This window comes from Juglans regia, chromosome 15, assembly GCF_001411555.2.
Source record: "Juglans regia cultivar Chandler chromosome 15, Walnut 2.0, whole genome shotgun sequence".
Taxonomy (NCBI): Eukaryota; Viridiplantae; Streptophyta; class Magnoliopsida; order Fagales; family Juglandaceae; genus Juglans; species Juglans regia.
The window spans coordinates 5,084,064-5,099,087 of NC_049915.1; the positions used below are offsets into that span (position 1 = coordinate 5,084,064).

Genomic DNA, 15,024 nt, shown 5'->3' on the forward strand with positions numbered 1-15,024 from the left:
GTCTGGGTCGTGGGCTGAGCTACAGCTCTTATTAGACCAAGTCAATTCTATTATTTATTTGTTATGGGCCATGTTGGGCCACGTCCGTTGTTGGGTTAAGGTCAGCTATTGATAACTGCCATTTGGGTCCTTTATTTAAGTCTGTAAGTCTAGATGGGAGCAGACTTGGCAAGGATCTCATTTAAGGGGTGTACATAAGAGTCTAATGAGATGCAAGGAATCTTTGCTTAAGTGGAACAAGAACTCGGTTTGCAAGCATAGAAAAGTAATTCAAGATAAACTCAAGCATCTGTCAAAGCTCCAAAATGTTAATGTTGGTGACCACACAATGGCTGTTAAACAGATTCAAAAGGAAGTTGATATATTGATGGAAGAGGACAACATAAGATGGAAACAGAGGGCTAAACAAGGCTGGCTCATAGATGGGGGACAGAAATATCAAGTATTTCCATCAAAGTGCAAACTAGAGAAGGAAGACTAATGAGATTAGAAGGATTGTTAAAGAGGATGGAGGGGTGGCATGCAACTATGGAGAAATTGCTGATATTTTTTGTCAACACTACCAGAAACTTTTTTCTTCTACTAAACCTGTTGATATTGCAGAATGCTTGGCCCATGTGGAGAAGAAGGTAGATGAGAACATGAACAATATGTTAACCAAGGAATTTACAGCAGATGAAGTCAGTACAGCTTTGTTCCAGATGAATCAAATCGTATTACCTGAATAATGTGGATGTTGTGTTCTCTACGGGAGCTTGAAAATATAATAACTCTAAAAATAAACCAACGGTAAGGCAATGCCAACTACCTGCTCAAAGTGAGTCCAGCAAACAAATAAGCACAAGAAGTTGTCCAAGAGTTTTCATATTTTTGCTGTCACTATTTACAAGAGACAACCCAAAACTGAATAAGGACATTAAAGGTTCCGTTTGGATTGAGAAATGAGATTAAATGAGTTGAGATAGTTTATAAATAGTAATGAGATTTGTGAGTTAAAATTTGTGAATATTAGTAAATAATAGTAAGATGAGTTAAGATGAATACATTATGCCAGGACATCAAAACTTCAAAAATTTTGAAAACTTCTCATCTCATTATTACAATTTTATTAAATTTTTACATAAAATAAAATAAGCAATTCAACTTTTACAAATCATAAAATAAAAATAATTTTAAAAAATATATTTGAACAATATTTTATTTAAATTTTTAACTTTAATCTCAACTCATCTCTGACTTCGTTTGTTTTCGCATATCAGATAAAATAAATTGAACTAAAAGTTAAAAATTGAATAAAATATTATTAGGTTATATTTTTTTAATATTATTTTTATTTTAAGATTTGAAAAAATTGAATTATTTATTTTATTTTATATAAAAATTTAAAAAAATTATAATAATTAGATGAAATGAATTGAAAAATTTGTTAAAAACAAACAGGAAGTTAGTCTCGAAAGCAAACCAGATCTCCAAACAAGTCTTCAATGAATGAAAATACATTATGCCAGCCCAATATTTTGGGACAAAATACAAAGGCGCGTAAAGCATCGTTTTCTTGTCATTAAAAAACATTATTAATATTGAAAAGCCGAATAATAACACTAGTTTAGTTTGACATAATGCCTCCATCATCGGCATCTTTTTTAATTGTTCCCAAAATTCATTGAAACGTTCACATGAATGTGGGAGACAACAAACAAAACCCAACACTGACAATATGACAGATTTGTCAAACCAAATCTAGCCGACACCATATAATATATACATATCATAATGGTTGCTTTTTAATACAACTTATACCTTTGTATACATCCCATTTTACTTTATATTTATATATATATATATATATATTTATTAATTTATGGAGATGTATTAAGTCTACACATAAATTTTATATAAAAATATTATGCACTAATATATATGTCTTAATATAATACATCAAGTTTACCATATAATAAAAAAAAATTACAATTCGATAGATTGCATTAAATCACGTCAGCATGTAGACTTTTTTGTATAAAATTTTTGCGTAGACCAAACATTTTTCATTTTTGTATTACCATTTTAAAGGAAAAATGATTTTAAAAAAAAGCTATGGTAAGAAATATATAAATGTTATATAAAAAAATTTATATATATATTGAAAATACTGTTGATTTGGTATGTCCATTTACATTTACCTTGTCCTTAACATTTTAGATAAAAATATCACTATTCTATGTCCAACATATACGACTTAGAATTAGAAATAAGTCTTTATAACTCCACAGAGAATAAAGTCTTGTTCTTAGTAATTCAGTGTTAATAGTACTCCAAAATATAAATTGACGTGCACTATAAATTTTGTGTAAATTTTTTGTAAAAAGGTAAGTACCATTATGGCTCCATTTGTATTGAGAAATCATCTTAACACATTTTATTTTATCTTATCATTATAATTTTTTTAAATTCTTATACAAAATATAATAAACAATTCAACTTTTTTAAATCTCAATTCAACTTTTTCAAATTCGAAAATAATAATAATATTACAAAATAATATTCTAATAATATTTTATTCAACTTTTCACTTTTATTTAAAATCATCTCATCTTATCTTACTATCCAAATGAGACTAAGAAAAATAAATTTTTTTTTTATATATTTTTATATTGAAACTCATTTTTTTATAAAAGACACGTTTGAAATTTATATATATTTGTATAAATGATTATTCAGATTTATTATATTTATAAAAAAAATTAAAATTTCAGTACTTTGTCTAATTTATTTTTGTAGATAAAATGAGATGAGTTAGTATTAAAGTTAAAATTTGAATAAAATATTATTAGAATAAATTTTGTTAATATTATTTTTATTTTAAGATTTAAAAAAATTAAATTTTTTATTTTATTTTATATAAAAATTTATGAAATTTATAATAATAAAATGGGATCAGATAAAATAGATTTAAAAAAATTGTGAAAATAAAAGTGACCTTAGTTTTTAGACTCTTTCTCAAATAGTTTTACTAAGAGCATTCTCATTGGATTAGCTAAAAGCTAAATCTAATGAGAATTTAGCTATTAGGTGGATAAATTGTTCACATTGAATTAGCTATATTCCAAATATTTGGAATATAGCTACAGTAATATCTAAATTAATTTCTAATTTAGAACACACTATTAATTCATCAAATCATTTTTATATTATTTCTTTCTCTCTCCTTTTAATATTAATTATTTCTCTCTCCATTTTAAATGACAATTGAAAAAATATAATTAGAATACAATTACAAATTAATATATAATATTATAAATAGTAAAATATGATAAAATAAAATAAATTCATAATTAAAAAAATTAAAAAATTTTTAAAATTATTAATTACTCATTACTATATAATGAATAAATGGATAATTCAATTTGGAGATTTGATGTGAATAGTCAAAATTAAATTTATCTTATATTATTTTATTGTCATATAATGAAAAAATGGCTATTCCAATGTGGAGATTTATATAAATAGAATAGTTAAAAGTTAAATTCATCTTATATTCATTAAAAATATACTTTAATTTAACTATTCTAATGAAAGTGCTCTAATTAATGAATTTTCTTTTTATCCTTTGAGAAGAATTTAAAGGATAAAAAATAAAAAATAAAATAAAATAAAGGTTGAAAGTTTCAGGATTACAGAAGTCCCATCACGGCTGCTCCTCTATCCGGGTGTCAAAAAAAGGCCCCCGCTCAGTCTGTGCAAATCATATTTTCCATTTGCCACATTTAATCATCAACCTACTGCCACACACTCACTCTTGTCCCCCCCTCAATTTTATCATTTTATGGGTGTGTTTGACAAAGGAACCAATTTTACAGTAAGAAGATAAAGAAGAGGAACGAGAAGGAGAAGCTGGAGGGAGGAAGAAGCAGAGAACAATGACTGAGTATACGTTCTTAAACGATCAGCTCTCAAAGCGTACCTCCATTTTCGGTCTTCGCTTGTGGGTAGTGCTTGGTATATGCGTAGGTGCAGCCATAGTTCTCGTGCTCTTCCTTATATCTCTCTGGTTCACGTCAAGGCACAAAAGTTCTTCCTCGTCTCCTTCTTCTTCTTCAAAGCCTGTCAACAAGTCCTCTTTGAATCCCACCATCCCAAGCGTCTCCAAAGAAATCCAAGAAATCCGAACCGACCCTTCACACAACCCAACCCACCCCCACCTGGACCAAAACCCAAATGCTTACCAGCAGGCCTCAAACTCGGACCCATTGCCGGAATCGGAGCCGTTGTGCAGAGCTCAACCCCTGCTTCTTCCGCCAGAGGAAGAGAGCCCGCTAGGTGGGCGGAACAGAATTCACATAGAAATCGGGAAAGATCATCGGATTTCGTACCCTGAGCGTGCTGGAGGCTCGTCTCATGGCAGCGGAGAGGCAAAGTCCGGCGACCAGGCAATCATTGCGGTGCCGGAGGTCTCTCATTTGGGCTGGGGGCACTGGTACACTCTCAGAGAGCTTGAGGTGTCCACTAATGGGTTTGCTGATGAGAATGTGATCGGTGAGGGTGGGTATGGGATTGTCTACAGGGGTGTGTTGGAGGATAATACCATGGTTGCAGTTAAGAATTTGCTCAATAACAGGTAATTCCGTTCCATGTCGGTATAACATCCTCGAAATCTTTATCTTTTTGCTGGTGATGATGTTACTCATGGACCCAGTTGGGACTTTGATGTATTAGTTGGTGTTTTATTACTTTGTTTCTTTGTTGTTTTGAATTTGAGAATTAACGGCTGGAGCATTTGTTAACCGAAGGTTGCATGTACTTCGTATTGGGGGAGTTATGACAGAAAGTTTGATCGGGGTAGTTGTTTTGCTTCAGGGGACAAGCTGAGAAGGAGTTTAAGGTTGAAGTTGAAGCAATTGGACGTGTTCGGCATAAGAATTTAGTGAGATTGCTTGGTTATTGTGCTGAAGGAGCCCATAGGTATCTCTATCCTCTTTCTTCGGTTACATCTTGTCCCTCCATTATTAATTATGCATAACACTGTAAGTTAGATGTCTTTCGAGTTCATAAATGAAAGGAGTATAAAAAAATTAATTAATTATAATGGAATAGAATGAAACCATTCCCTTCTTCCCTTTAAATACATCTCTGAAACATGGAAAAAGTTCGATTAATCATTTCCTTTCCTTTCCATTCCATTCACTGTAATCCCTTCCATCATCCAAAGAGGATTTTGATGTTTATGATACTACAAGCTATTGCCTTGTCATTTTCTTAACTTATAATGTAATTGTTTTTTACTCATCCTGAAGAAAATAAAAAAGAGGAAGAATCGGAAAATATTCTTATCTTACATGGGTGCAGTGATGTACTTGAATTGTTATAGGATACTTGTTTATGAGTATGTTGACAATGGAAACCTAGAACAATGGATCCATGGAGATGTTGGGCCTTCCAGCCCTCTTACTTGGGAGATTCGAATGAATATAATACTTGGAACTGCAAAAGGGTATGTGTCCGCTCGAATATGTTTATTACATTATGATTCTACTTTGGATTGTTTCTTGGATGCCATGACTGAACCTTGATTACAAATATAGGTTGACATACCTGCACGAGGGTCTTGAGCCCAAGGTTGTTCACCGTGATATAAAATCAAGCAACATCTTGCTTGATAAGCAGTGGAATCCGAAGGTCTCTGACTTTGGCCTAGCAAAGCTCTTGGGCTCAGAGAGGAGTTATGTGACAACCCGTGTGATGGGAACTTTCGGGTCAGTCGAATTGAAAACTCATAGTCACTTCCCATTCTGACCTTCAGAAATCTAGACGAGCGAATAAAAATGATATTCTCTTGGTTCTGTTGTGTAGATATGTAGCTCCAGAATATGCTAGTACCGGCATGTTGAATGAAAGAAGTGATGTATATAGTTTTGGGATTCTTCTGATGGAGATCATTTCTGGGAGAAACCCAGTAGACTATAGTCGCCCTGCTGGGGAGGTATGTGTTGATCGATCGTAGATACTTTGTGACATTACTTTATGAGCTGCTCAAGATAAGCCTTGTTTCTTTTTGATAGCAACTGCCAAATCAAACTTTCAGGTGAACCTAGTTGAGTGGCTTAAAACGATGGTTACAAATCAGAATGCAGAGGGAGTTTTGGATCCTAGGCTACCAGAGAAACCTTCTTCAAGGGCTCTGAAGCGTGCTCTGCTAGTGGCTTTGCGCTGTGTGGATCCAAATGCTCCGAAAAGGCCAAAGATGGGGCATGTGATACATATGCTCGAGGCTGATGAGTTCCCTTTCCGTGATGTGAGTTTTCATTTACTTGTAGCCCTTATTTATCTTGCTGACTATATTCTTATCTCCATTCTTTTAATGGTTATGAAGTTGGACCTTGTTTGGGTATTACATGTCCCATGTTTTCTGGTTTTCCACATTTACTGATAATTTCGCACAATGAACTGCTTTGATTTTCTTTTCACTTAAATATTGAAATGCAATATTTTCCTACACAATCAGAGATGATTAGTAGTTACTGCAACTTCATTCACGCCGGGCTTTGTGAAAACTGCGTCATGATTATTGTTGGACAATGTGTCATGTAACGCTTGCCTGTCTACACTTAACTTCTCATCAAGGTTTGTCTTTGCAATTGATTTTAGGACCGTAGAGCTGGACGCATACAACAGGATGGTACGAAGGAGAAGCGAGTAAATGAATCTGGGGACAGTAGTGGATATGAAAGTGGTGCTCAAGCCAATAGATCTCTATGGAGAAAGAATGTGCCTGAAGAGCGGTAGGTTCTCCTTACTAATCTATAAGGTGAAGCGACATGCCTTCTTTTTTCCTCCTTTTTTTTTCATCCAGAGCTGGATTTTGCGACATCATTTATTGCCTGTATATGTCATTCATTTAATATGAATTTCTGCGGTTTGTAGATTCTGTAGTATATTGTGCCATGCTCTTTACACCCATTGACCACATACTTTACCGTTGCCAACCTAATTTTGTAGAGGATATGCTTTGATGTCGATTATTATTTCACAGTACTCTTTTTTTTTTTTTCAACGAAATCATCGAGAAAAAGTAAAGCTGTGATCTTGTTCATTTCTTGACATCTTGCTACTACATTGTTTAAAGGGCAGTGAAAATGTTTTTAATTCAGTTTCCTTGCAGAAACTACACCATTATCACTTGTGTAATGGGGTTATCGTCAAAAGATGATTTCATCATTATTGTTGCTTACTTGGGGATCACCATTTTTAAGAACTGATCAAGTTGGAAAACCCCAATCAATATGTTGTTTTATGTACAAAATGGAGGTGGGTGTATCTATATGAGGATATATGTTTGTGTGTGTGTAAGAATGTACATGTTTAAGAATATGTCTCGGAAAATCTTGCTAATATGATTTCTTCATCGATCAAGTACAAAGAACTGGATTATTGATTTACAACCAAAGGTGAAAAAGAGCAGGACAGGAAAATTCTAAAAAGTTACTTCACTATCCATAAAGCAAAAACGATTGAGTATTAAATGTATCAAGATCAATACCCTTGATTAAGGATGTCTGATAAAAGACCTTTTGTCCTGCAAAGTTAGGTGGGGATGATTAGAAGTCATGGGTCCTACAGTTCACAAGAATCACTATTACATTCTAACATAGTTTATAAACGTGTGGGGGCTTGGTTGTGACGGGAAACCTTGGCAAGAGAATCTTCGGGAACCCCTTTTTCTTTCTTTCTTACGGTGTTTTTGGTCTGAATAGAAGCCGTAAGGATCTTATCTCTTTACACTTTTTGCTTTTGACTTTTTGTGCTCTATTAAGACCCACACTTATGCATGCTCCATTCCCAGTTTGGGTGATCTTGAATTATGAGTTCCTCTCTCTCTCTCTCTCTCTCTCTCACTGAGTCGTATCTTCTCTTTAGCAAGATAGTGATTATATCAGGTGGGTCTCAACCAACATCCAAAAACAGTAGATTCAAAAAAGTACCAGACTGTGAAAAGGAAAACAAATAGGATACAGAAATGGTACGAAATAATTTATATGCCTTCACTTCTACCCACCCTATAAGTTAGAACACATTTAACAGGCTATTGTCTCCCCCTTGCTTGTAATTATTAAGTTACGTGGTGGGTTTTTTCTCCAAAACTAAACTAATGTTGCAGAAACAGGAGCTTGAAGACCACAAACAAAGAATTCAAATAAAGTAACAGGCAAAGAAACCACAGCAGTTTCTAAAGGAATGAAAAGAACTACATCAATTCATGAACTAATAGAGTTTGGAAAATGATAGTGCCACCGAGAAACTCTACTGATTATTTGAACCGAAATGTTTTTTTTTTTTCCTGCATTTGTGTATGTTTATTTTCTAGTTTTGTGTTTATTTTTTGTTTTTTTAATAAAAAAAAACACAAAAAATGCTTTAAAAAAAAGGAAAAAAAAAACTTTACCACATTTCAGTACAAAGTGTCAGTTAGTTTTCTTGGTGTGAGTAGCACCGTCCATAGAGTTTTGTTAAAGGTTTTAAGATATGAGAATTGCTAGGGTGCTGCCCAATAGTGACTGCTGTGCGTGCCCCCTCGACAAAATTCACTTTTTTTATTTTTTTTCAATTTTCTTATTCATATTTTTTTAACATTTCTAAACATTTTAAAAAAAATATCAATACATTAATAGTCATTTTCTTAATCAGTAAGTAAAAGAAAAGTTTTTTTAAAAAATTAAATGCATGAGTGGTCAAAATGAGGGAGCAAAATGGAGGGGCATAGTAGTATTATTCTTAAGATATTAGAAGGTAGACATGCAAATGTTATTATTCATTTGTCATCTTCAATCAAGTGCTTTTCTATTTAAGGAGAAATAAAATATTTATTTAAATTACTATTTTTTTTTGTTTAAAATTAAGATCTTTTAGTTTTTCTATGGTGTGTCATTTTCTTTTCTCAACTTATACTCAAAATAATAATTGCATTTTATGAACAGACAGTGGTTTGTATTAATATAGCACTTCCCTCCTCTTTGTCAATGAAAAAAATAATAATTTTTTTAAAATTTTTTTAAAAATTGCTGCCTAAACTGTCAACACCCTCAAATTCTACCCCATTTGATCAATTTTGCACCACCCATTTTTTTATATAAAACCCCTTATTTTTTAGAATTAAGGGTATTTTAATATTTTTGTTAAATTGAGGGGTAAATCGGTTATTTGAGATCTAATCAAAATCAAGAGCTTTTTAACATTTCATGCAAATAAAATAGTGAAAATTGAGAGTTTCAAATGCAAAGTGAAAAAATGGTGTTGTATAGGGGTACAAAATGCAATTTTCACTAAAAAGAAATAATGAAAGTTTCACTAATATTAAGATATTGGGTGAATGCCACTTGCAATACTCGACAATCTAGAGGAATTGTCCCCCTCACCCCTTCTTTAATGATGGTATTTGGATTCTTCTCTTTGTTGTATTCAATTTATCTTCTCACTCTTGCAATTTTCAGGCCTTGAGAGTGACCCCATTGAGATTATTCATGTGCACTCATGATTTGACACAACTTGTAATTACCTACCACATGTACCACTAGATCATGTTACACATGTCAAAGGAATTAAACTATTAAAAACTTTGGATACCCTTAATTTCTTTTTTCTTTTTCTTTTTTATAAGCTTTGGATACCTTTATTGAAAGTAAAAGAGTGACCGTTGCTTGAGATAGCTCTAGCATTGAGGTTGCGTAATACATAATTCAAAGGGAAAATACACAAGATTTTCATAAATTATCATGACTCAATTTGCAATCGCTCTCAAGCTGTCTATTTTGGTCATCACCCCTTTATCTCATAAGCAATTGCTATTGGCTTTTATAGTTAGATTGACTTTAATATTGTTTTGAATAGAAACGTTATTAAGTATAATTAATGTGAATCATTGTCATGATTATCATGATGATGGTCAGCATACCCCAAAGCCATGAGATTGTTCTGCCCCTTGTCCCCTAAATATGGGAATTTTGTTCTCAAAACATCATGCTACAATTTGACTTGGGCTATATTTGAGTAATGAAGTGAAATCAGATAATTTGATAATAGTATAAAAATGATGAAAAATTAATGATAAAATAGTAAAAAGTAATGATAAAATATTAAATAATAGTAGAGTAATCTGAATAGTAGTCCAGATCACTCCACTACCCAAACACAGACTTAATTGCAAAGTTGCAAACCAATGCGCACCACTTGGGGCTAGGCCACTTCATGAAGTGTGGTATTCCATTTTAAATCTATTCTTTGCAAATTGAAAAGTTACGATTTTTCACAAGTTTTACTTCATTGTCTATAAATAAGGGACTTTATCCATGAATTTACTAACTCGTGATTCTCTAAAATGTAAGGAAACACTTTCTCTTTCTAATTTATCTTTCTTTCTTTAGGGTTTGGCTAATTATATCTAATTCGAAGATCTCCTATTATGTATACCAAAAAGGAGATTAACAGGAATCTATATTATTATATCTTAGGACTTGACTGTCAATAAGTCTAGTGCATATTCTAATTTGAAGGCACCGGGATTATATTCTAAGAAAAGTATCCATCATAATATGCCTCAACACCGGGTTTCCTCTTCCTAAGTTGTTCTTGTTGTGTTTTTTTTTTTTTTTTTTTCATTTTTTTGTTCTCTAATTTACACAGTATATGCACAAATTACTTATATCTATCTTTCTAAAAATTACATCTTATCTGATTTTCCCTTTCAATAGAAAAAATACCCCCTAACAAATTCTCTTATTAAATAAAAATAATAATTTTAAAAATATTTTATAAAAGTCATTTTAAAAGTTTTAGGTTTTTGTCAAGGATATTTACGTCAAATTTTTATAGAGAGTATGTTGTAGTTTTTTTTTTTTTTTTTTTTGGTATTTTGAAGGAGTAAGTTCCAAATTAATAATTTGAAGCAGTGATTGCAAATTGAGTGGTACTTTAAGAGGGCTTTGTATATTTATCCATAATTTGAATATTGACTTACAAGGGAAAATTTTTTTTATTTAAATTTCTTACATTTTCCTGTGTTTTCAGCATGCGTATGCAAGAAAAGTTCTCTCTCTTGCTTAGGTTCTTTAGGACAAGAAATTTGTGGCAGGCATATGACATAAGAGATAATTAATTACCTTTTGAGTTTTAAAACCTTTTTCATAAGATTTTATATTTTTCTTTCAAATATATTATGACCAATCTATGCTTGCCACGTTATCTTACATTATAAGTGTTGATTTTTCAGAGTTTCTAATGGCTTAGATTTAACTTGTAAACTCACCTGAATAGATGATTATTAAGAAAATGTTTTGTAAATGATGTTGTATTTTTTTTAATATTTAAGATGATTAAAAAAATAGAAAAAAAATATACTTATCAGGAGAATTCCTCAGAAAATTCTCATAGTTGTAGTACCACCCAAATATTATTACTTTTTAATTATTATGGAACCCACTTCACTAATTTATTAGGTGTGTCAAAAATCTAAAATGACACTTGTAAATAGATTGTTTCTTTGACCTCATTAACTAGTCTATATAGCTCCATTTATTGTCATATATTTTAAATCTTCATATTTTTCGTTTTAATTTTAATTGTTTGTATGGATACTTTATTTGTTAGCTAATTATATAACTAACAAAAAAATCCATATATATATATAAGAGTTGTTCAAGCCATGCTTCTCATCAATAAGAAATAGTACAAAACCTCCCTTGGTCTTTGTTCCCATGTGAATTTCACTCTCATGTATAACGTCAAGGAGTTATGTTACATAGTACACTCAACTCTTATTGCGCCGTATCATTGGAATCACTCGTGCATAAAGTTAAGGAGCTTGTTTCTTGCTTTTGTGACTGAAAAGAAACAAGCTTGTTGCCTTCAAGCACACAGTATAGATCAGTACTCACGCTTCAACAGATTAAAAAACTCTATATTATTAAAGATCACAATGTATAGATCATAACAATTAAAAAACACATTTTCTTCAAAAAGTCGAGCAAATGATTTTGATCCAACAAGGTCATGATTAACTTTCAAGTTGTTTCTATTCAAAGCATTTTGATCACACAATTTCTATAAAAAAAATTAAACCAAAAATTGCAAGTTAAAAACATAAAGAAAAAAAAAAAAAAAAAAAAAAGAACTGCAAGGTTTATGAGTAGGTAGCACTAGCCTCTTTATCCATCCTAACTCAATATTTATTTCATTTAGAAATGGAACTAGTACCAATCAACTAGTTCTACCCTTAGCATATATACACATTCTCAAACTCTAATTCCATCACAAGCCTAATATATATACAACCCACACCATAAACTCCAAGTTTACATTATTTGTAAATAATATAGACATGAATTTACATTTGTTTTCTCATGAAGAAAATAATTATGCTTGTTAATGACAAAATTGATATTGCCTAATACAATAGCTTATGAATATGTACGTGATCACAAACTTTAACATTACTTAAAAGTTTAACAATCTGAGATACCTTGTATTTTGGGTCTTCCCATCGATCACTATCTCCCAATCAACTAGTTTTCTCAACACCATTGACTAGTTATGAGTTTTGGCCATATTAAGTAATAATTAGAGAAAAATACATGGTGAATTTTGTTCCTACTCGTGATGGATCAAGAAAAAGGTTAATTGAATCCATTAAAATTATTAAAAAAAATTCAAAACATTAATTAATATTTCTTATGCTAATTGATGTGGGAAATTCTCGTGCCAATTGTGTGTTAGGTATAAAATAGATAGACTTATAAATAGTTTTTTGTTTATATATATATATATAAACAAGAGATGCTTTGCTATAGGGAAACACTTTAATCAGCCATTTGAGATGTAGATCATCGATGACTGGCGCTACTCTTTAAATTATATGTGAGTCTGCGACATGCATATTCAAATGCATCCCGAAATTAAAATAAATATGTAAGAAATAGTCTTAAATATTAGTAACGATAAGAGAAAAAGTCAAACAAAAAAAGGAATCAATCAAACACAATACATAAGATTTATGTGATTTGACAATTTGCTTACGTCCACAAGGCTACATAAGATTTTAATTCAAATTATAGTCGAATATATATATATATACACACATAGTGCGGCACCATAACAGCTATATTGAAATAATACAATACTTATGGTAAACCCTAATTAGCATGTAAATTCTAATTAGCGGGTCAGATTGTATCTGTTCAAGAGCTAAAAATGGATCCAAAATTTTTTTTAGAGAATCATTAATGAAATCTATAAAAAAATCATAATGAATTCTTGTCTGGTTGAGTCATCAAATCAAACCACCATAAAACAAAATTAGACTCCACACAAAAAGCCAACATTAAAGATTATCTAAAAAAAGATTATCCTCCTTCTTTTCCATACAAATCAAATGACAAGGAGAACAATCTTGAACGCGATGACAATAACAATATTTGTATTGAATTCCCCTCCAAGTTTGAATACTTCAATTCCTTTTAAGAAAAATTTTTATTACTTCTTCAATTTTTAATATTATCTTTAAACTTAATATTGAATAATATTTTAATACAAGTCGTATTGTGATGCCCCCAACCTCTGCTTGGGATGAAACAGAGACTTGAAGCGTCAGGACATGTAACACAAGGTTACATACCCCCGTTCATTACAATTAATATGCAATGCATCATAATATGCAACTAGCAGCATACAATAATTGCAGCGAAAATAAGAGTGATAAAAATAATTGATGCCAGAATGAACTAAACACCCCAATTATTTATAAACCATAAATAGATACTTTCTCACTTAAGAGGTTCGCTTGAGTTCAACATAACGTGAAAGATAGAATCTCCATAAAACTGAATCTACACAACTAAACTAACTCTCCCATTTGCTCTATAGTATATAGAGCCGTTGCTATGAAAGTTCAAATTAAGTCCAGCCTCCATTCCAAATTGGGCTCATCCTTCACCATCTGAAGCCAGCAATTCATCATGCTCGTCGTATGCCGATCCTGACACAACTTCTACCATTCCGAGTGGAATGATAGTGGATCCACAAATGATGAGAGTTCTTGAAATCTTAGTAAGTTAAACAACCAACTTGTATAGAGATAATATATGCATGGTTAATGATAAAAATGAAATGCATGCAATGAGATGCAAAAAAAATTCGTATTTGTCTCCCATCCAAGTTCTTCAACATTTTTAGAAAAACTTTGATGTACTTTCTCTTTTAGAGAATATTTTCACTTTCTCATTTCAAAAATATGGCATTCCGAAAGAGAACATTTCATACCTCATTGCTTAAGAAAATATAACATTTCATCGTTATTAAAGCTATCATTAACATAACGTATGGTACCGTCACGGTTTCTCATGTGCACTGTGAGTACCTACTGGTGACCGTAATACAACTCATGTTGAGACTACGTTGTTTGTTGACTCGTTCTCAATGCATTGATAATATAACATATAATCATCATAACATCATATATAACATATACACCCACCAGTATTAGGTGTTATAATATTTGACTTCGCTTTGATATTCTTTAAAATGAACTCATTCGAAGTCCGTTGATTGTTCTTCGTCAACCTAGGAGTTGCCACTCCATTTTTACTCACTACAGAGTGGATAGAGGAGTTCCACTAGGATAATTCTCCATCCTAGCCTTTAGGGTCGCGACAAAATTTATTTTCATGCAATACTTTAAAAAATATATTTCATTACATGTGCATAGTAAGCTTCATGAAAAATAATATTTATATATGCAATATACTAAAATTGTGAGAATTTCACATGTAATGTAAACAAGTAATCAAATGCTCAATGATGTATCATAAGATGTTTCATGCTCAAAATGACATTTAATATGAATGTAGCGTTTACACAAGAATCATAAATAAATTATCTAAGAGTAAATTAGAAGGTAACTTACAAAATTTTCAACTTTAGAGAATCGAAGTATCTGTAATCAAAGTTATACTAAGGTAGGATTTGAACCTCTAAAGAAGATGT

General features: G+C 31.5%; 1 protein-coding gene across 1 annotated transcript; it reads left to right on the plus strand.

Annotated features, from left to right (window-relative positions):
- Nucleotides 1-3,759: 3,759 nt before the first annotated feature.
- LOC108990400 (probable serine/threonine-protein kinase At1g01540) lies at nt 3,760-7,024 on the plus strand. Its single transcript, XM_035685971.1, has 7 exons — nt 3,760-4,615; nt 4,855-4,959; nt 5,366-5,488; nt 5,580-5,750; nt 5,848-5,977; nt 6,080-6,289; nt 6,643-7,024. The coding sequence occupies exons 1-7, from the start codon at nt 3,918-3,920 to the stop codon at nt 6,778-6,780; spliced, it is 1,575 nt and encodes a 524-aa protein (XP_035541864.1). The 5' UTR covers nt 3,760-3,917; the 3' UTR covers nt 6,781-7,024.
- The last annotated feature ends 8,000 nt before the right edge of the window (nt 7,025-15,024 follow it).

What these genes read in the sequence shown, in the direction of transcription:
- LOC108990400 (XM_035685971.1), top strand. Translation starts at nt 3,918, where the DNA reads ATGACTGAGTATACGTTCTTAAACGATCAGCTCTCAAAGCGTACCTCC. An exon ending in AAGAATTTGCTCAATAACAG is followed by an intron (nt 4,616 to 4,854) that starts GTAATTCCGTTC and finishes GTTTTGCTTCAG; the next exon opens with GGGACAAGCTGAGAAGGAGT. An exon ending in CGTGTGATGGGAACTTTCGG is followed by an intron (nt 5,751 to 5,847) that starts GTCAGTCGAATT and finishes TCTGTTGTGTAG; the next exon opens with ATATGTAGCTCCAGAATATG.